Source organism: Pinus tabuliformis, chromosome J (genome assembly GCF_031772625.1).
Source record: "Pinus tabuliformis cultivar Carrire ecotype Pingquan chromosome J, CPIR1, whole genome shotgun sequence".
NCBI classification, from domain to species: Eukaryota; Viridiplantae; Streptophyta; class Pinopsida; order Pinales; family Pinaceae; genus Pinus; species Pinus tabuliformis.
The window spans coordinates 1,216,292,416-1,216,314,848 of NC_142295.1; the positions used below are offsets into that span (position 1 = coordinate 1,216,292,416).

Below are 22,433 nucleotides of genomic sequence, written 5' to 3' on the forward strand. Positions count from 1 at the left end.
TGTGCCATTAACACTTAAGTATGGTCCATTTAGGTGCATTCATGATCTTAGCCTCTAATGAATGGTTGCTTTCACTTGAGCTTGAGTTGGTTTTTCTAGGTGGTCCAGAGCAATAGAGGCCTTGAAGACACCCTACTCCTCATGATGCCCAGGTCATACATTACATTCTAGAGAGCATGATGACTTAGTAGATATAACGTTTCCCAATTTTGGAAGAGTGTTGGGCCTTTTGATGACTTGAGACGCTGATATACATCCTACAACACCCCCAGAAGCCAAAACAATAAACTTCTCTTGCTTAGCATGAAGGATTCTTGATGATTTACCAATGGACACAATATGCTCCCAAGCTGGCCTAGACACTACTTGATGGGAATTCCATGATCCATGAGCCAAATGAGGATGGTCATCCTTAGGATAATGAGGAGGGTTTGTTGTACTTGATGGAGCCCCAACGTTGGAGAGGGAAGGCACCAAGTTGCTTACTTGGCACCCATGAAGATGAAGTGTGGCACCTCCATCTTGATTTTGGACAATTGGAGCTACTTTGATGCTTGATTTGGGTAATTTCCTCAAATGGAGGATGATCATGATGTCTGGAGACATTTTCAACTTTGTCTTTGCCTTGATGGAGTATTTGGAGGCCTAAAAGGGCATGGCGCCATGACTCTTTCAGGCTTATGAATCACATGTGTGAGATTATTTTGGAATATATTGCTGTAAATCTAATGGGTTGGCTTGTAACCCACTTTTAATTTTTGTCCACTCAAAATTCAAACTTGTGCAGGGGATTTTACTCAAATTTATTAGAGGTAGACATCATATAAATAGAGGATCACCTCTCCCATTGTTTCATCATCACTTGCATGGAATTGAACCTCTCTTAGAGAACTCGGCCTAACTATGGTACTTCGCTACTTTGTTATGATGTGATCTTATGTGGATTTTTGGCTATTGGAGACTAGTGCTTTTTGTGGGACGTCATTTTGGATTGAAAGAAGGCATCTTCTTGGATATATTGTTAGTACTTTTAGTTGTATATCGTTTATGGTTATTGCATTTGATGAATATTGCTAGGTTTTTTGTGTTGCTTGTCTAAATGCTTATATTTATGTGAAATTCCTGGTAAAATTTTCATGCTTTAATCTTGTTTCCTTGAACACCCTAGAAAACCTCCTAATGAGCGTTTTTCTAGTGAATTTCTCCCCTTTTAAAGTGACAGCAAGGGTTAGCAAGTGAAAACTTAGGGTTTTCCCCCTTAGTCCCTTCAAGGGTTTGATATTACCATGGTCAAAGTCCCTAAGACTCCATCACCCAAGCATATAAAAGGCATTGACATCCATTTGGTGATCAAAAACTTTAAAACTTCATCTTTTTCCCTCCTTCCTGAAATTTTAGCCCTTCAAGGAAAGTTGGTAGGGGTAGGGTTTTAGTCCAAATTCAACTAGGACTTTAGCATTGAGCTTATTTTAGGTCATTTCACCTTTATTGGCATTAAAATATCAAAATATAGCAAATTGTATTGTTGAAAGTGCTTCCTCAAGGTTGATGTCATCAACCCTAAGCAATTCTAGGGCTTGTAAAATCCTAATTCTGCATTAATCTTCAACTTAGGGTCACTTGAAGGTTTGTTGACCATATCTTTCAAGAAAACCTTTTCCCTTTCATTTGTATGCCTAAATGTGCCATTGTTGAGCAAAATATTGAAAACCCTAGGATACAAGCTTTACCTTGTAGGCCTCTTCATAGGTATGCTACTCCTTATTATAAAGAATTGAGCCATGTTCCTAGTCTGGAGTACCTTGATTAATCTATCAAAGTGTCACCTTGATCTTAATAACCTAGAATACTCTTAAGTGACCTATAGTGGGATTCATGAAGCCTCCAATGTGGTGAAATTCCACTGAAAAGCAAGAGGTGGAGTGTTGAGGTGACAATGGCATCCACCATGTTGTTGTGTCTTAGTTTGGGTTTTGTCTTGTGAGGCCTCTCACAATACCTCACAAGACCTGCTACATTTTGATGCAATAGGAACCAATAAATAAAATCCTTCTAAGCCGAAATATATATAATATAATACACTCAAAACCCCAATGAATGCCAAGTAATATTTTCATTATGCCCTAGGAAGAGGAATACTCCCACTATCTAAGCATAAATTACAAATGAGGAAGTCCTTCCTTTATATAGAGGAGGTAAGGAACTTGCCTTATATTAAAATAATATGATATGGGGAATTTCCTTGGATCTAGAAAGGAAATTCTAAATCTAGTCTACTTCAAGAAACTAAAAATTAATAAAATAATGTGGTCAAAGCCACATGTACAACAAAATAATAGATCCCAAAAACCAGTGGATCAATCCATCCATCTAGGGAAGAAAAGAACCATAAATTAATATTTTTTTGACAATAATGACCAACGTTCCCTTGATTCATGCTTGAAATAGTCGTTAAACCTTGAAGGATGTGTCCACATCACAAGAAATGGTCCAACGTTTCCACATTTGACTTGAGATAAGCTGAAATATTCTTTAAAAAGGCTTGATCGCTTGAAAATGGAGCTCAACATCACTTTGGTTGCCCAATGCTGAGTTAGAGAAGCCTTCCTTGAGGGCCACACATGTGAAATTGCATGAATTGACCAGTCCCGAAAACTGCCTTTTGGAGAAAATGTTCTAGAATCTACATCCAACATTTTGTACGAGGAAGGTGAGCCACATCATGAGGATTCCAATGAGCCATCACATGCCTAGTTTTGGAGCTAGTGCATTACCAGTAAGCCCACTTGAATAGCTCATATGTGTGAGCTGGAAACTATCATTTTTTACTTGCATGGGTGCTAGAACTCCAACATTTTGTTATTTTGGAATCTAAGACGTTGGCAAATATGATAGGAGGCTCTACGCATGACATCCAACATAAAACATCTCGCATGCAATGTAATGTACTTTTCCATCTTTTGCTTATGCATTACTATGCCCGTGTTCCGCTCAGCTTGTTGAGTTTTGCTTGAAAAAATACCTTCTTTTGCCAAAATTTCAACGTGGCATGTCAAGTATGCATGATGCTGAAAAAATGAGCCCTAGTTGAAATTTTCACCCACGAGCCCTGTGCATTGGGATCTGCAATAATAGCCAGAAATAGTGATGTCTCCAATATGTCGTGCTGAAAAAAGTGAAACGTAATTATAAGGTACCCTGTTGGGACGAGGAGTAACACTAGGTTATGCCACTAAGATGGAAAAAGACCAGGAAAAGGCCAGAGTATGATGGAGGCAGATTGTCTTGAGGCTCGAAATTCTCCCAAAGGCAAAAATCTTTCTATCTACAAGACAATTGCCAAAATAGGAATATGCGAGGTCTAGGAAGATGCCTTCTGTGCAACAATAGTGTCGAGATAGTGGATCATTTGTTTGTTCATTGTTCCTTTTCTAGAGCAGTTTGGTTGAAAATCCTACAGATTTCAAGTGGTAAAAATAAGTGGGAACACGAGACTCTACTAGATTGTTTTTATTCCTAGATGGTTGAAAAGTCTGAAAAATATTTTAGGGACTTACCATTTAGTTCTCAAAGAATAAAATGATATTTCAAGGAATTTGAGTCACGCATATGTTGCTCATAAGATAATATGTGCTTGTGAAGGTTGTTGGGTGATAGAAAAAGAAAAACTAGCAAGACGTTTTACGGAACCTGCTATTGATTATGGGAAGACTCGACGCTTCTTTGATGGAGCCTGAAAAGGAGCTCCAAGGTGTTGTGGGGTTGGTCTAGTTCTGTTTTAAGTCAATCACATCATTTTCTATTGAAGCTTGCAACTGGTCAAGTTAGCAATAACAGAGCTGAACTTAGTATTTTATTGCTTCTCCTGAACACTGCAGTAGAAAAGGGGTAACAAAGCTACAAGTATTTTGAGATTCTAAATTAAAGGTGAATTCTGTAAACATTTAGTGCATAATGGATAACATACTGCTTGTTCGTCTTAAGAATCAATTCCTGGAGGCAAAGGAGATTGAAGATATCTCCTTTTCCCATGTCTTTGGAGAATTCAATTCAATTGCAGACTAGTTGTCTAAAGAAGTGCTTCTTTTGTAAGAGGGACTTCTTTCTGAACATGGATTCAGAGGAGGGACCATAATTTCATCTTATGAAAGGAATCTTTTATGAAGCAAGGGGTCTTCATGGTGAACAATTTTTTTTTCTTAACTTTTTATGCTTTTAGCTTTTATTGCTTTAAAGGAGCCCGTGGCCATTTGTAGGAAGATATGTTCCTTTCCGAAAAGATGCCTTAAAGGAGCCATGAGGACTGTAATAAGAAGTGATAGGGAAGATGTTAGATTTTAGTAATAGTAAAGTCAAAATACTACTTTATTTTTTGAGCCTGCAAAGGCAGTGCGATGTATATTCTGATTTCATACTTGAAATATTGAATATAATGAATATTTTCATGGAAAATGAAACAATTTTATTAATAGTAAGATCAAAGCATTTTTACAAACAAAAAAACATACATATCCTGCTTAACATACATATCCTGCTTGGCCTTTGTTCTATTGAAATACAACAGTTCCTTGTAACTCACCTTCATATATGTGTCTACATCTGCCTCTGGAAGGATGCCAGCTTCTCTTTCTCTTTTTTGTATTTCCAACAACAAATCTATATGTGTGCCAAAAAATGAGTTGCTAGACATTCCATAGTATAAAATCTCTATTCAACATTGATTATATAAGATACAACCAGTAAATTAAAATATGAAAAGAAATATGAAATCAAATGGAAAGTCCTCCATGAAAAATTACACACCATGCCTGGTACCCACTCCTTGGCAAAGAGACGAGAAATCAAATGTTTCCCTAACCGTCATCTCTTCAAAGTGAAGATCATGTTGGCTGATATAAGCTGATGTCTTTTGGGGTACAAACTCATTGATATGGAACCCATTGTATGAGATATTTCCCCTTTCCTGTCAGGATATGCGTTAAACATTGGTAAAAGTCTTTGAATAAAATCCAAAGTTTATATATGAATGAATTTAACCATTCAACATCCTAAAATTCTAATATTGTCTGCACCGTGCAACCAAAATCATCACCATAAAACATGACAAAATTTCAAGCAATAACCTTCATTGTAGGGTCCAATTTTCCTGCAAGAGCCAGAAGCAAGGTTGTCTTCCCACATCCTGGTGGTCCTAGCAGAAGAGTAATCCTGCATCATGTTCATCATTCAAAATATGGTATCATAAAAAAACATTTGTACAAATTTGTTGGATGTCAAAAATAGCATGAAGTTCACATGGACCATCTTTTGTCTGTGACAATTTTTACTTATATTATGTAATGAGATCCAAGTTTGCATGTGATTGAAGAATACATGGAACAGGAAGTTGAATTAGCATCTGAATACTAAGACAAGTATTCCTAAGAGGCACTAAATACAGTTAAATATTTGAAAGATTTAAATGTTGCCCAGGACAATGTTTTGCACTATTTATGGTTAAAAAATACTGGTACAGTTCGAATGTTAGGAAGCACTTTGAAATTGGCTAATATCTAATATCATTTATCGCAGTTGAAGCGGTATTGACGGGACTTTAAATTCTAAATATTCGATTATTTGAAAGGATAAATTGTCATCAACATTGTTAAATAAGAGCCAATTCAATGTAAAGATGTATGCGATATGGAAATGGCTTAAGGCACAATAAAAAAACTCACAGGGGTATGTCCATAACCAAGACTTAATCACAAATAAATGGTCACTTCACTGATTTGTAATATATTGGAAATGGCAGTCAAAAGATTAAAATGCCACTAAGAACAAAACAAGCAAGCAATGTTATATCAACTGCTGAAATTACATGCTAAACAAGTTTGCATTTATTTGTCTATCACTAAATTGATAGAAAAATTGATAGAATCCTGTGAACTAAAAATGTTTAATTTAAATGACTTGTCTTTGAATTTTTTCTTCCTAACTTTATCATATGTACACATCAAACAATATATGATTAAAATTTGCACTATCTAGATACACAATGCACATATGAACACAAAATACTACAAGTGTTGTACAAAAAATTATGAAGCCACTAAGCATGCTCATCATTGTGCAGTAGCAAACCAAAGGTAATCATAACTAAAGAAATTAAAGAGAAAATTATCTTTGTCTTTCACTTGCAATCCATGACAACTTTTAAAATGAATTCCCCATCCATCCCATACCTTTCCCCATTACAAGATATAGAGGACACTTCTCGTTGCTTCCTATAACACCCCCGTTTTGATTCTCCACTAACATTGTAATTAAATTATATTAATATTGCCTATATGGAAAGATGTTAAGCTCGTTAAGCCAACATGCATGTGTATGTATTTTTCTTGTAATTTAAAATGTTGAACAATTGATGAATGGGATGAGCACTGGCATGGAACATGAGCCATGAGGGGAAACTATCAACGGGGAATAGTGCAAAATCTTCCCCTGTTGAAATAATCCATGCCATGAATTATTTCACTAAGATGAATATTAAAAACCCAATTTAAAAACTCATTTTCCAAATTCTCCAACAAACTAGTTGATGAAGGAATTGGTGGTCGAGCTAACTATTACCCACCAAAGTAGGTGGCACATAGGAGAAACCTTTCTCCTACTCATCTCTTCCAGCTAGTAGCCAGTAGCCCCAGAGAGCCCCAATAGTCGATTTGACGTGCCATTCATATCTCTACCACCTGCATCAGTCATATGTTCCCTTGCCCATTTCCCAAGAGCACATGTTGAAAGGTGGGCTTCTAATAAAAAAACGCTTTATTAATTTTGCAATCAAGTGCTTATGATTGTTTGTATATGGACATTTTGACATGGATTATGATGTAACTTGGAAGAAAGAAGGGTCTTGGCCATGATCTTGTTCCCTCACCTTAAATGGGTTGTTAATTTTCAATCCTAGTCCAATGGGACCTCCCCTAATGGCCCAATGGGTATAGGAGGGGCACTACTTGGGAAGTCATAATTGAGATAACATAGCCCCATCTCTTCCTATTCCATACTTACCACTTTCAATCTTATATTACAAGCCCCTATTCCACCTCCATTCTTCGGGATCAACTGACCATTGGTTCATTGGGATTTGGCGCCCACACATCTTCATACCTGGGTAGAGCCTCAAAATGTACCCTAGGAGGTTGATGCAACTAAAAGAAATAGAAAAAGCATATGATGGCCACAAGAAAAACAAAACGCAAATGATGGTCAGGACATTCAAATTAGCACATGAACAAAAGCTAAGAATGAGCTCAATCTCACTCATATGGTCATCACCCAGTTCCCGGGCCAGTGTTGCTATATATCATAGAAGACAATGAATCCTTGCATGTTCCAACCCCTAATGGGCGATGAACTGCCCCATCATAAAGGAGGTAATAACTGTTATACATCATACAAAGCAAGCTCTAACTATTTGAGTTACGAGCAGTAATACAAAGAAGAAGCAAGAAAAAGTAAAATGAAATTAAACGAGTGGAAAAACAAAAGCCGAGGTAACTCATGCATCCACAATTTCTCCCTCCTCACATTTATACACCTAGGATAAGGTACTCCATCATACCCAATCCCTTTGACCATGGCACTTAACCATGAAGTCTTTTTCCCTTCCTTCCATCATTATTCACATGGCACCTATCAATTGAAGGGTGGACCAAGGACATGACTCTTTCCCAAGGGGTTGAGAACACTTAATAGGGTCATCTATTAACCACTCCTACATAGGGAGGTGTTGACCACTACATGTCATCGACCCATAGTAGTACACCCCCTTTTTTGCAAAAGGGATATCACTTGATTGATGTGTCTTTGCCGTCCAGTTATCATCATAAACTTGACTTCCAAGATATTATGTAAACCCTTTCTGCATGTATATAATGCAAATAATCTCATTGGATCCGTGTCATGTATATAACCACCTAGGTAAACTTATCTTTTTAATGACGATCTCCATTCTAGAAGGTTTTTTGGCTCACCGATCTATTCTCGGATGGCCGACAGAGTTTTCCTCCAATCTAACCCCAAAGGCGGAATGATTTGAGTCTATGTAAAAGTGATTTGAGAATAGTCTCAACTATTTGGTTAAGTTATTTTATTACAAATTGCTTGGTCTGCTGGATTATATTTGTGACGTAGAAATGGGTAATCCGTGAGGGTCTATTACAAATCGGTTTTCCCCCTTATGATGTAAAAAATATGAAAATCATGATGTAAAGTGCCTAAAGGGTTGGAAAAATAATTTATCCCCTCATAGCTTAATTAATTAAATTTTGTGGCGAAAAAAATAATAATTAAAATCCTAAGTCAAAAATTTAATTAATTCTAGGTCCTATGTAATTTTAAATTCTCCAAAAGAAAAATTCGTTGGTCCTAAAAAATTGAATTTTTAAAGGTCTCGTGATTAAGGTAAATTAATTATTTTGCCAAATTTTAAACTTTTGATCCATGGTGGTTAAGTCAAAGTTAAAATTTTTGAGGAAATTAACTCTATTTTTTATTTTTATTTTTGAGTTAGTTAAAATGCATTTAATTAAAAATTTTGATTTTCCCCATATATTTAAATATTTTGACGGATGAAATTAAAAGAAATTTTAATATTCATCAACGGTCGAGATTTCTTTGACGAGTATCACTCGAACTCGCCATTGGAGGATTTATCTTTAAATAGGAGTCATTTGTAAGTCGATCTATCCGACTTTTGAGTCGCGTGCTTAGCAAGAAGCTCTTGTGTCATCTTTTTCTGTATAATAAAGAAATACTTTAGGATTAAATTCTACTGGTGTTACTCTTCATGGGAATATTGTAAGATGTATTGTTTTCATGCATAATTTTTTCTAAAGTTATTGATGATAGATTCTAAAGAGTGATTTGAGTACATGTATCTTGCTCAGTTGCTAGGGTTTGAATAATAATCTAAATTTTGAACATAACAGTAAGTATCTTTATTTGTTTGAGTTTTATTATTATTTTCTCACTCTATTTTTAATGGTTGGATCGATTTTTGCAGGGAAATCTTGATTTTAGATCCTCGAGTGTTAAGGGAAGTTTTCAGTTGGACCAACCAACTCTCAATCCATGTTTTCAGAAGATCCAAACAAAATTAATCCTAGGCTTATAGTAAGATTTTTATTTTTTATTTTGATGCATGAGAGTTTTGAGTTAAAACCTTTAAAATTTAAAAATATTTTAATTTATGTGTAACATAATGATAGATCTAGTTGATTAGAGCTTGCAGTTTGTAAATTTTGTAATTATTTTTTTGCAGTAGTCTTTAACGCGACTTTTTGAAAGCCTTTCCGGCGATTTTTTCAGGTGAAAATCCGGCAGTAATTTATTGGAATCCAAGTTTGATAGCTAATTTCTGCACAATGAAACCGTCCCAGGGGTTTTTCAGGGTGCTGAATCCGAATATGCAGTTAAAAAACCATTTTAACTGCAACAAATCATGATTTCATCTCAATTTCTTCCGCCGGATTCCGTCACCGGAATCTCAAAAAGTCGCATTATAGACAACTCCTATTTTTTTTACGTGAGTTTTTTCTGGGTTTTAGTTTTTATCATTGTATATATCGCTTGGGTGTTTTCTTGTTGTCGTGCAGCTACAGATCTGAGGAAGAAATTTGTGTAGAGTCCAAACCTAGGCCCTTAAGGGTAAGATCTGGATCTTTGGGGTTTATCAACATAATTTTCCAGGGATATTATTTAAATTTTTTGCTGTTCAAGGATTTGAAAATTTTAAATCTGGAAAATTTTATAATGGTTTCAAGGAAATCTGAAGCAAAAGGAATTAACGTTTTAATCATAATTTCTGGAAATGTTTTAAAGGGTTTTTTGGCTACCATTTATGTGTTGGCTGACTTTTCCGATCTGCTGACTTGGTTTTTCGATTTGCTGCAAATTTTCAATTTATTTTTAAGAAAAACCCTTATCCCTCCATTACTCCAACCTTTTTCCCTCTTTCTACCTACGTTTTTTGCATTTTTTTTGCATCCTCTCTTTCATTTTCAAAAATTTTCTTTGTTGCCCTCATTCTCCATTTCCGACGCTATTCATCATTTATGCTCCAAAACCGCAACTCTTCCTGCCATCCCCGCTCTATCCCTCGATGTCATCCCTACAAAAAGCGCTGATCCGCAACACTTGCTCCTCCCTCTTGACCTGTGCTATCTCCACCAATGCCAACTCCCTTTCTCGTTCTTCATTTCTCCATCCACTGTTGACCTGCACAACAAAACAACCATTTGTTTTTTTTTTTCCTCTTTGCTTCATTTGTATGCATTAGTTTAGGTTTAGGTTTTACTTTTTATTATTTTTATTTATGTTAGGTTAGTTTAGTTAGTTCCTTTTGATTTCATTTGATTTTTTTTTTTTTTTTTTTTTTACTTTGGTTAATTTATTCATTTTTTATTTTAATTTTGATTTTGATTTTTTGTGTTTGTGTTGGTTTAGTTTAAGATTTCTATTAGATTTATTTTATTTTGTCTTTTAGATTGACTTTGATTTAAAATTTGATTTTTGTCTTGTTTTGATTTCACATTTTCTTTTTTTATTTTTACTTTGATTTTTTCTATTTCTATTTTGATTTATTTTCCTTTTATTTTTTATTTTATTTTTGATTTTGCTTTAAAAATTTTAAAGAACATTAAAAAATCTAAAATTTTTAAATTTGGTGACTTTAATTGCTAATGAAATAAATCAAAAGCAAAACTTAAGTTTTCATATTTAAAAAAATTAATTTTTTATGTGGCTTACGGTCCATAATTTTTTTAAATTTTGGCTAAGGTCTTTTGCTTTGATTTTTAGTCACATTGAAAATTTAATCTCTTCATTTTACCACATTAAATTAATTTCCTAAAGAATAATTAAATTGTTAATCTAAAGTTCCTTGGTGTCCTTTCGTGGTAGTGATTTCTCTATTGTCAGGTGCAATTAATGTTTTAAGATCATTGATTATTGGAGAATGATAAATTATTCTAGATATGGGTTATTAATGAAAATCATTTTAAATTTGGAATCATTTTTAGCATTTAAATTTCATAATTCTTTACAATATTTAATTGCTAGAATATCTTGCATGATAAAGTTTTGCCACATTTATAAATTGCTCTCGATAACTTGTTTTTATTTAGTCTGTGTTAATTGAATATAAAGGCACTGGTCTATAATCATTTCTATCTTGTGGTTATGTCTTATTTGTATTAATTTTTGATATATTCATCTCAGTTAACCAGGACTTGTTTACATCCATCAAGTTTCATCCTTAAGTCTCCTAGAGCCTATGGAACACATGCTACCCTCATTCATCCACTCCAGGGACTACCCCCTTGACTTGTCTAGGAGAGAGTCTAAACAGAGTGAGTAAGGATAAGAGTGACAACCCTTACTTTGAGTGTTGTCGCGGTGGCTAGACACTTTGTGCGACAACCAGAGGTAACACCATTACACGAATAAGGTCACAATTTTGGAACAAAAGCCTTATATGAAGTGTTAATTTGCCTATTTCTTTCAAGCTTGGTTCACTTAGATGCAATGATGATTAAATGTACCTAATGGTGAAAGTTGCAGCACTAGATATGTGTGTAATTGGAAGGTGGTTTCATCCACAGGTTTGGGCAACTTAATTGGGGTCCAGGTCCTCCAGAGGGACATACTGACACCCATAGGTGATGCATTGAGAGCCATGGGAATCTAGACAGTTGTAGAGCATCACTTGTATCCATGGGCACCTTTAGCATCCATAGAGCTCCTGTGCTTTTCCTATATCATTTATGGGATGATGCACCTAGACCAACATGCCCCTAGCCGACTTAGTACTGCTATAGGGCCAGGCAGTTGATCCAGGGCCCATATGAGGTTTGTCTCATACCCCGAGACATGGGAGGGCTAGAACCATCTACAATGTCCTCAAAGTTGGAGTAGAGTCATGCATATTAACCACAGGGAGACCCATGAGACCCATTTTGTGCCCCAAAGCCGAAACTGGGGTCCACAAGATGATTTTGACAAAGATCTAGTGGCCAACCTCTAGAAGGTGAATTTAGAGGGCCTCTACGCAAGTTGAGGCACTCAAGGTCATAAACAACAACCCTAAGAAGACATCGTCTAACATGACGTCAACATTTCGGCTTGCACTTATGGAGATTTATTTTATTTCACAAAGGCTAATAGGTTGACTTGTGGCCTAGACTAGAATTTTCCCATTATTTTGTGATTTGAAGATGTTAGTAGGCTAATTAGGAAGTATTACTCATATAAGTAGAGAAACATGTCATTATAACTTCTGATCACCACATCATGTGGGATATTTTGGCCTCTTGAGCTGAATTCAAACTTGTATCTTTGAGGATAGTTTGGAGTATCTTAATGCACTTTGACATTTAGAGTTGATTTGTCTATCTTTGGAGCTATTATTTGGATGAATGGAATGGATTCATTGCATGCTGTCGTGTAAGTGTCTAGATATTGAAAATTAATTTCTTACATGTCTAATGTGTGGAATTTTGTTGATTACAGTAAATGCAGTTGTGCCCTAATTTGTTGAATACTTATTGAATGCCTATCTAGATGATCTATTACATGCATTACTCATAAATAATGTGTAAATGAATGTCCTTAGTGGTGAACTCTTGGTAGCTCTCCCATGAAAAATCTATTTTCCATTGCATAGGCAATTGTTGAAAATTTTCTTTCTAGGGCATCAAAATTTTGGCCTCATAAGATTTTTGGCTAATATAACACATTAAGGACTCTCTACTCTGAAGAAACAAGGGACTGGTCCATTTGGTTGGTGATCACATTTTAATTTTATCCATTTTCTTTCTCTCCTAATTTGGTCCTTTCAAGGCCAACCTAGGAAACTAGGGCTTGGTTCAAATCACTAGGCAAGTAGAGTTTGGTGGTTGGAGAGCCTAAACATCAAGGGGATAGTATCTGCCACAAAATATATCTTTTCGATGGGCATCCAATTCAAATTCATCCATAAACTTTCTTGCCCTAGTTGTTTGCCTAAGAGGGGAACTCTTGTTTTCGTTATTTCAACTTAAGGGATTTCTTAAAGGTTTCATGAGCCTTAGCATTGCTAGTATACATTTTTGGAAACCTCTTCCCTTAGCCTTGACCTTTGGAAACCCCAAAACTCATCAAATTTACCAAACTCTGGGTCTTGTGCCTTCTTTCCTAAGTCTCCTCTTAGAAAGTGAATTGTCTCCTTGTAGAGCCTTGAACCTAAATATGCCTTTCTTGAAGAGCTCCTAGTGAGGTCATCTTACATATCAAACTTAAAATACCTATTGTAAGTGATCTCTTTCCTATTGAGACTCTTCCCATCAGTGAAATTCTGTAAAGAGAAGGGGGTTTTGGCTGTGGTGACAATGGGCCACTACCCCATTGTTGTCTCTTGGTCTAGTTTATGCCTTGTAGAGTTTCCCTCTCCAAGGCCTCCTAGATTTTGTGGCAACAATACCAACTCCTCATATTTATGGGAGGTAGTTGGAAAGTTGTGCCCAACTGTCCCAAAGGTATGGGCAAAGTACTAATCTAGAAATTTCTAGGTTGATCCATGAATTTGTGGATTTGACCCACAAAATCTCATTCTAGAGAGCAAAGAACAAAGAGATTTCACATGTAGAGAGTGTGGAATACACAAATGGATTTGAGGACCAAACTTGGATGAAAATGAGTGCTAGGAATGTTGTTGGTTGATGGGATCATAGTGAGGAATCAGGGGATCCAATTTTCTAGTTGAGAAAATTGAGCATAAGCGTCCCAAACTCGAGCTGCAATCTAGAACTACATTCTTGGGTGCTTGTTGGGAAAGGCATGGAGGCATTGAGACAGGAGGTTGTCAAAGGACTGTTGGGTCAGTGAAGGGGATCTCTTGCGTTGTTAAAGCCAGATGAGAAACCATCCACGGTTTAAGCCGACTCTTGGCTTAGTGGGATTTAAAAGGGAACTTGTTGATTTTCTCTTAACGAATGGCCTTCATAAAACCTCCTTTGGTTGACTGAGTGAGATTGTTTCCATGATGATATCAGGGTCTAGTTAGTGGGTGACCAACTGCAAAAGAAATTGAACATATAGCTAAGCTTATGGTTGAGTGAAAAATGGATACCCTTCATCAATTGTAGGCAACTTTTGAAACAAATCAAATATATACTTTTGGTGAATTATTTGGCAATTGTAATTTTGTGGAAAGACATGTAAACAAAGTTTTTAGTGATGTAAAATTTATATTATTGCTTGCTGAAATTTAAATGTATTTTTGTGGTGCTTAAATGTGGTTAAATGCATTGATTTAATGGATTAAATGAGCATTGGACTCATGTCGAATCTTACTTCTTTAATATCATTAATGTTATGGCTGTAACGGGTCTCTTGAAAGGAATTTTATGGTTAGAAGGGTAGTAGAAGATAGCCTCTCAGCCTCTTGAAAAACCATGATGGTTGAATGCTTATGTAAGACACTTGGTAGGTTTCAACCATGAAGGTTGGGTTTTCACCAGCCAGGAAAAAGATGCCTTGAACATGTTTCTTATGGGAGGATTTCCCCATTGGTAATGTGGACACACTTACAAAAGAAAAATACAATTCTCTATAGTCAAGACTCAGATAGAAGAGTCTTCAAGAAACATCTAAAATGATTTGCTAAAAAGTTCAGTAAAGAACTCGTGAAATTGTAAATTTTAGTAATGAATGAAAAAATCCCCTTAAATTTCTAATCTGGGGATAAGCCCTGGGTTCACAATCCTTTGTGAATGACTAACTGGGTATTGACACCTCTTTAACATAAATTTTGGGAGTTGTGCTCCTACTAAAACCAAGAACAAATGGCTGAAAATTCAGTAGAGTATTGAAGGCCTGGAAAATTTGTAAATTTTGAAAATTAAATTAGACCATAATTCTTCCCTTTTTCATCTAGTTTAACAAGGGCCTTTGAAGGCTTAATTTTTCTAAAATAAGTGCTTAAAAAGTCTAGTCCAAGACCAATTGGGAGAGAATAAGGGTCCCTTGGGGTTGTTATTAGTATAGAAGGATATAGATGTGGGCATTTTATTTCAGCTTATAAGAAATTCATGTAGACTTTGTTCCTTGACCATTAAGTCTAAAATCTAGCTTTTTTCGCTGAATTTGTAATGTGTTTAAAAAACCTTAAAGTCTATCTAAGTTAAGCTAGTTGTTAAAGCTTCATTTAGGCTTGTTTAACCATGGAGTAAGATTGGCCTTTATAATTTCAAATTGGCTTCTTCAACGAAGCATGGTTATTGGCTGCCATTATATAAATTTAAAATATGAAAGTGGCATGCCTTTAAATACCTTATAAAGCTTATTTGAATTTGCTTTTATATACATGAAAAAATTATGAAGAATAGTTATTGGTTATGATTATGTAAATTTAAAATATGAAAGTGGCATGGTTTTAGGCACATGAAAAGCTTACTTGAATTTGATTTTACATGCATAAGAAAATGAGAGCAAGAAAAGGAAATCTCTTTTGTTTTAAAATTTCCAATTACAAATGGACCTAGTTAAAGGAATAGGGTATTAATGGTAAGTGGAATACCTTGAGCAAGTTAATGCCCACTAACAATTCAATTGGCCTCTACATGCACCTGAGAGTGTTAATAAATAAAAGGGAATCTTATGTTTGAGATAGCCTCTTCAAGGTTAAGAGGACTTTATAATGAATGGAGACATGTAATGTGGAATTCAAATGTTTTTGGGATTAAGAAGGGAAAGGTCTCAATGGTTTTGGGATTAACAAGAGAAAGGTCTCTTGAGATTATCTAAAGGTTATATTTTTGTGTGAAAGAAACGATTTTATGATTATAAGTATAAGATTGCGTAGAAATAATTTAAAAAATTATGAATAAGTAACAAGCATTAGAGGATTTTTGAGGTCTAAAATAGACTTCCTAAAGAAATTATAAAATAATAGTGGAAATAATAAAATAAGATTAGATTACATCATCAAATTTTAGAGGAAAAAAAGAAAAACTATTTTTTTTAAACTCGTATTTTGAACTTATCACTGTATGAGTTTATTCAAATTTCGAGCGAAAACACTCATTGGGTGAAAAATTTGATTCCTCATCCGAGGAGTACCCATGTTGCATACTTTCAATGGACCTTACTACACGAAAAGTGAGAAATACATGAAAAAACGTGATTGCTATCACGTTTTTTCATGTATTTCTCATTTTTCATGTAATAGGGTCCATAAAAAGTATGCAACATGGGTACTCCTTGGATGAGGAACTAAAATTTGCATCCAATGAGTACTCTCGCTCGAAATTTGAGTAAAAACTTAGGGAGATAAGTTGAAAAAGTAGTTTTATTATTTTTTTATCTTTGTATTTTTTTACTCCGAAAATGGTGAATCATCCCCATGGTTGACATCATCATCTCGAATCCCATTGGTTCTTATAAAGTTTATTTTGGTTGTACATTTTTCTTAGGAGACCCATTTTAAAGCTCAAAAATCTCCTAATATCTATATTTAATTAACTTTAAAATATTGATAAAATCATAACCTTTATACATATTATAAATTGTCACAAACTATAAAAAACTCTTTAAACTAAAAAACATCATGTAATTTCACAATTAAAAATATAAAATTAGTTAAAATTAATTTTAACAAGTATATATAAATAATAAATTTATAATTTATTAAATTAATAAAAATATTAAATATTAGTCTAACCATAGCTTCTAATCCTATTATGATTTATTACCAGCTTTAAAAACACACTTCAAATTCAAAAAAAATAATTTCATGTAACAGGCAATATTAAACAAACCCAATTCAAGTTGTTGAATCCATCCGGCCTCTAAAAACCATATACATATGCTCTCGCGAAACTTTAGTAAGCATATTGTGCATATGCTAGAAATTTTCAAAATAAGAAAGCTAAATAACAAAATATATAACATAAGTTATTTCCTAAGAGTATGGTATAAGACCAATTTGATTAATGGTTGTCAAAAAGTGATTTTGTTTAGGAGTAAATTTAAATGTTATTATATATATATATATATATATATATGACTTTATACGGGTGATTACATTTAGCGTAATAAGAATGGGTACGACGTGTTGGGTGAGTTAGGATATTTATTTATTATTATAAATTATATTAATATATATTGTATTAGGGTAGTTATATGAAATTATATGGTTGTTAAATATTAATAGGCATCAATATATAATAAGTATCAAAATATTTATTTTATAATACATTTTATGTTACTAAAATTAAAAAAAATTATAAAAACTAACGAAACTAGTTTAGATCCATTTGAAACTCGGATCTATCAAGCGTCAAGAGGAATCAAATCTCTTGAGGTGTAAACTTTTTTTTTTAGTACAAAACTTGAAGAATCGTTTGCAACTAGAGAGATTTGATCCCTCTTGGTGCTTGATAAATTTGAGGTTAAGATGGATCTAAGCTAGTTTCAATCATGCGCGATTACACAGAATTTGTTGAACATCTAAATACTCTGATAATTATAAATATGCTAAAGATGTCAAAGATGAATATGGTCATATTAATTTTAAATTTTCTTCGTTACCTCAGTTTGTTGAGATGATAGAGACTATTAATAACTTGAATAATGAAAAATGAGAAAATACAAATTTTGAATGCAAAATGACAATGCAATAGTGTTGAATGATAGAAAATGTTAACAATATGAATGTAGTTAATTACAAATAGTCTTCATTGTGATCAATATCAAACTTTTTTCTGCTATTGTTCTTATTATCACACCTGTTAGTTTTGCCATCTTTTTATATTGATCATATGAAAAGAATGGTTGAAATCATAGACTATTGAAATCTTTAACTTGGGCTATTCTAGTAAACATAATACATTGTCTCTCTTTCCCCCCAATATTAATAGTAGTTTTCTCCAAAGTCAACCATTGTGACTTACAGAGTGTTAAACCCCAAGTTTCAATGGTAGTTTTTTTCTATTACCCCGCTTGAATGCAAAGTGATTAACAATGTTAAATGATGGAAAATGAGAATAATAAGAATGTAGTCAATTACAGATAATTTATAGTTTCAAGAAGCTAACATTTTAGGGAAGTGAACATTTTATTTGAGATGAAAATTCAAATATCTTATTTATGGTTGAATTACTATAACACAAAAATCGACGCATGTCGTCAATAATTTTTTTTGCTCACACTCAAATCAATGAAAACTATTAATCTAATTACTTTGAAATTAATGTACATCATTCATATAGTTAAATCAAATCATAAATCAACATCTACACATAAATCAATGCATCTAGTGCAAGCGATCAAATAGAATTATAAATAAACATCTACACTAAAATCAATATATTTAGTGAAAGCAATCAAATAAGATTAGAAATCAACTACATTGAAATCAATGCATCCTGTGTAAACGATAAAATATAATTAAGAATCAACATCTACACTGAAATCAATGCATTTATTTCAATAAAAACCCAAATATTCATGGCTTTTTAAATCCAACTTCTTTTACCTTTTCTAATAATCTTACTTCCTCTTCCTCTATGGTTAATAATGTTCAATATTATATAATATTTGTATTTGTCTCTATGTCTCTTTCTTCTTCCCTCTTTCTCCCCCTCCAACTTTGTCTCTCTCTCTGTGTATATATATATATATATATATCCCTCTAGCTCTCCTTTGTCTCTCTATCTCGCCCACCCAAACACACACACACTCTCTCTTCATATCTATCTCTCTACCTTTCTCCCTACCTCTCCCTATCACTCTCTTCTTCCCTCTCTCCCCCTCAATCTATATCTCTATCTCTCTCCATCTCTCCTCCTTTGTCTCTCCCTCTCATCCCCAAACATACACTCTTTCTCTCTCCATATCTATCTATCTCTCTCTACCTCCCTCTTCCTCTTTGTCTCTCCCTCTTACGCTTCTCTCCTAGTCTCTCTCCTCTCTCTCTTCCCTCCTAATTTTCTCTCTCCCTCTATCTCTCCCTTGTCACTCTCTCTCTCTCTCTCTCCACCTTTATCTCTCTATGTCTTTCTTCTTCTCTCTTTCTCTTCCCCCCTCCAACTCCATCTCTTCCTCCATCCCTCTCTCCCTTTCTTTGCCACCTCCCTATGTCCAGCCCGTCCCATCACTTTCTCTCTCTCTCCACCTTTATCTCTCTATGTCTTTCTTCTTCCCTATTGCTCTCCCCCCCCTCCAACTCCATCTCTCTCTCCTTCTCTCTTTCCCTTTCTTTGCCACCTCCCTATGTCCCGCCCATCCCATCCCATCCCATCCCATCCCATCCCATCACTCTCTCTCTCTCTCTCTCTCCATCCTCTACCTCAGTTACTATCTCCTTCCCACCCCCCCTCCATCCTTGTATCTCTCTCTCCCCCTCTTATCACTCCCCCTCTCTCACCACCTTTATCTCTCTATGTCTTTGTTATTCCCTCACCACCCTCCAACTCTTTCTCTCTGCCCCCTCCACCTTTATGATCCAGAATTGTCACTTTGTGTAATCAATAATATATGTAAAGTCTAATATAATAATACTTATTATGAAGATTATTATTATCATAATATCTTGGAATAATAATAATTAATATGATTGATTGTTATACCAATAATATTATAGAAAGAAATAACCTATTAAAGAAACAATCTTATGTTAACTTTATATTATAGATAGACTGATTTCTTTTGATCAAATTGGTAGCGTTGTGCATTACATTTTACATTTTGTATTTTATATTTTACATTACATTGTATTTTACATTTTGCATTATATTTTATATTTTACATTATATTACATTTTTATATGTTTAATTTGAATATTAATTAAAACATATGAAGCCAACATTCCATTAATAACAATTTTTTTTGTATTTGTGTTAAATGCTTACAAACATTTACATCACTGCAACATCACTCCACACTGGGTTGTGGAGCACTTATGGAGGCAACTATAACTTTGTTTTAAATTATTATTATTATTATAATATTTAAATTAAACATATATAAATATAAAAATCATGAAACAAAATTCTTAACTACGGAGATTTATCCTCACTTTACTATGAAATTTCCTAATATGTAATAGTCTTTGTTAAAATATTGTGGCTCATCAATACCAAATGCCAAAAAAACAGTGACCTACTTCTAAACATTTGTTCATATGACATTTTTTCAATTAATCAATTTAACTAAAATAACAAAATGATATTAATCAATTTAACTTAAATAACAAAACCAACATAACTATTTTGGAAATAAATTTCAAGTTTGATATGTACAGCATTATTGAATGTTTTAAATTTCTAATTTTAAGAGATTAAATCTCTAACTAACAATAAATGTCTAAAAAAAATAAATTGGTTGGAAATTTAGATATAATTGTCAAAATTCAAGATTTTGAGTGTACTTAGAATTTTGAAAGCGTTTAGAATTTTGAAAGTGTTAAATCCATTTCTATTATCCAAAACAAGATTCAAACACTACAAAAACTTTTTAAGAAAAAAAATCTCCAAATTCTTAACAAATATGGAGTCCTTAGACAACTTCATTCTTCAGACTCGCGTACTTACATGCCCAGAGCCTCTATAAAATCTGATACTTCATGTCATACTTCAACGCTGTACTACCAGCGATCCTTCATGTCATACTTAAACGCCGGATTACCAACGATAAGAACTCCTTCGAAAACCCCATAGACTTACAGGGGGCCCTCTGGCTTCCTAAATTTTTTTAACGCTCATAAAGCCGGAGGACGCCAGAGGCCCGCCCACATCTATGACATGGTATGCCATCAAATTTCTCAGAAGAAACCTTCAATTCACTCGATTGTAGCGTGAAACGCTAAGCTGGAACGTGTCTGATCTTGTGGATGTTGATTATTTAGTGTGGATACATGATTCCAATTGTAAAGGATGGAAAATGAGGAGTGATAATTCGATAGAAAGAGCCACTCTACTTCGACATTGGAATATGAAGTTAAATTTCAAATTAATTATTTTTATACCTGTGGACTTATTGAGAAGATTCCAGCTCAGATCAAAGCACTACAGTTCTGCCTCTGCCAAATCAAAACCCTATAGCTCTGCCGACATAGTATAAGAAGCGAGAGTTTTATTAACTCCAGGATTTCCGCTCAGATCAGAACCCTACAGCCCAAGGTTTCCTCGTTGACTGCTAAGATTCCTGTGGACTGCGTACTCGCGCAATTCTGAACCCTAACTCCTCGTCTCTACCTGCCTGTCTCCTACGTACATTGCTGTGGGCGCGATCAGAACCCTAACCCTCTTCCTGTCTCCTGCGTACATTCCTGTGGCCGCGATCAGAACCCTAACCCTCGACACCTATACTCTGTTTCATGCTACAATTTCCTCATGAGGAAAATCACGCTGCCTATTGACTGCGACCTAGATGCTATCTACCCCGGGATGGAGTGCTGACTGTTAACAGTCCCAAGCTTCCACCACCGAAGCCTAAGAAATCTAAAATTATCGAAGTTAAAATGTGAGAAACCATTGTACATGAATCATCAGGTCATCCCTTGTAATAGTCTAATTTTAAGGGGTTTTCTCAACTAAATAAAATTTTAGTTTTTTGGAATCCCCTGGGCATTTTGCAATATCCACAATTTTCTTTCCATACTGCCCATTAAGGGTTGATTCTGAGATCAATTACCCCGCAGGTTATGGTTCTCATTCGAGAATTTTTGTTTTACGGTAGTCTTAATAGAGTGATTTTTGAAAATTTTGTGAACTTATTACTATACTCATCGCATTTAAAAGGAGATAAAATAAAATAATTATATTTATGTTTAATTAATAACTATAAAGTAGGTTAAAGGGATTGTTGAGTACAATAATGTATATACAATGCGAGAGAACCAAAGAGTCTCTTATAAAAAATACAATGCATGAATATGAAAGGTACAATGCAAGGGCATAAAAGATACAATGTATAGAATGCCTCGACTGAGAAGATCCAAGGGCTAATGGGTTTGAGGATCAGACCCATCTTTCCTAACATCCAAGGTGGACTGAAGAACACTGAAAAAAACTCTACAAAGTTTGTTGGCCCAATGAAGGGCCAATGGGGTAGGTTCGTTAGATTGGAAGGGATATTCTGAGTGGTTCATTGAAACACTTACACTGGCTAGTCTAGGATTCACTTACGTTATCCATAGCCTGTGATGGCCTCCTCTGGCTTAGTGAAAGCAAGCTCCTCACGAGGTTAACATTGAACCTAAGTCCCGACCTCTTAATTAAATCTATTCGACCTCTTGATCAACTCAAATAACTGTTCAAAATGCATTCCCTTAACTCCATCGCCATCATTGGCAGGGTCTGACGGGCAAAGAAAAGTACCTTGAATAGCATAGGAAGATCAAGAGTACA

At 34.6% G+C, this 22,433-nt stretch overlaps 1 protein-coding gene across 1 annotated transcript in view; it reads right to left on the reverse strand.

The window, feature by feature from the left end:
- The window catches only part of LOC149231513 (ABC transporter G family member 35-like), a 114,771-nt gene that overhangs the window by 76,715 nt on the left and 15,623 nt on the right, over nucleotides 1–22,433 (reverse strand). Inside the window, exons 4-6 of the mRNA XM_089381658.1 lie at nucleotides 5,124–5,208; nucleotides 4,804–4,963; nucleotides 4,580–4,656 (exon numbers count right to left, since the gene is read on the reverse strand). Coding sequence (XP_089237784.1) covers nucleotides 4,580–4,656; nucleotides 4,804–4,963; nucleotides 5,124–5,208 — 322 coding nt within the window. The remainder of the gene's footprint in view (nucleotides 1–4,579; nucleotides 4,657–4,803; nucleotides 4,964–5,123; nucleotides 5,209–22,433) is intronic.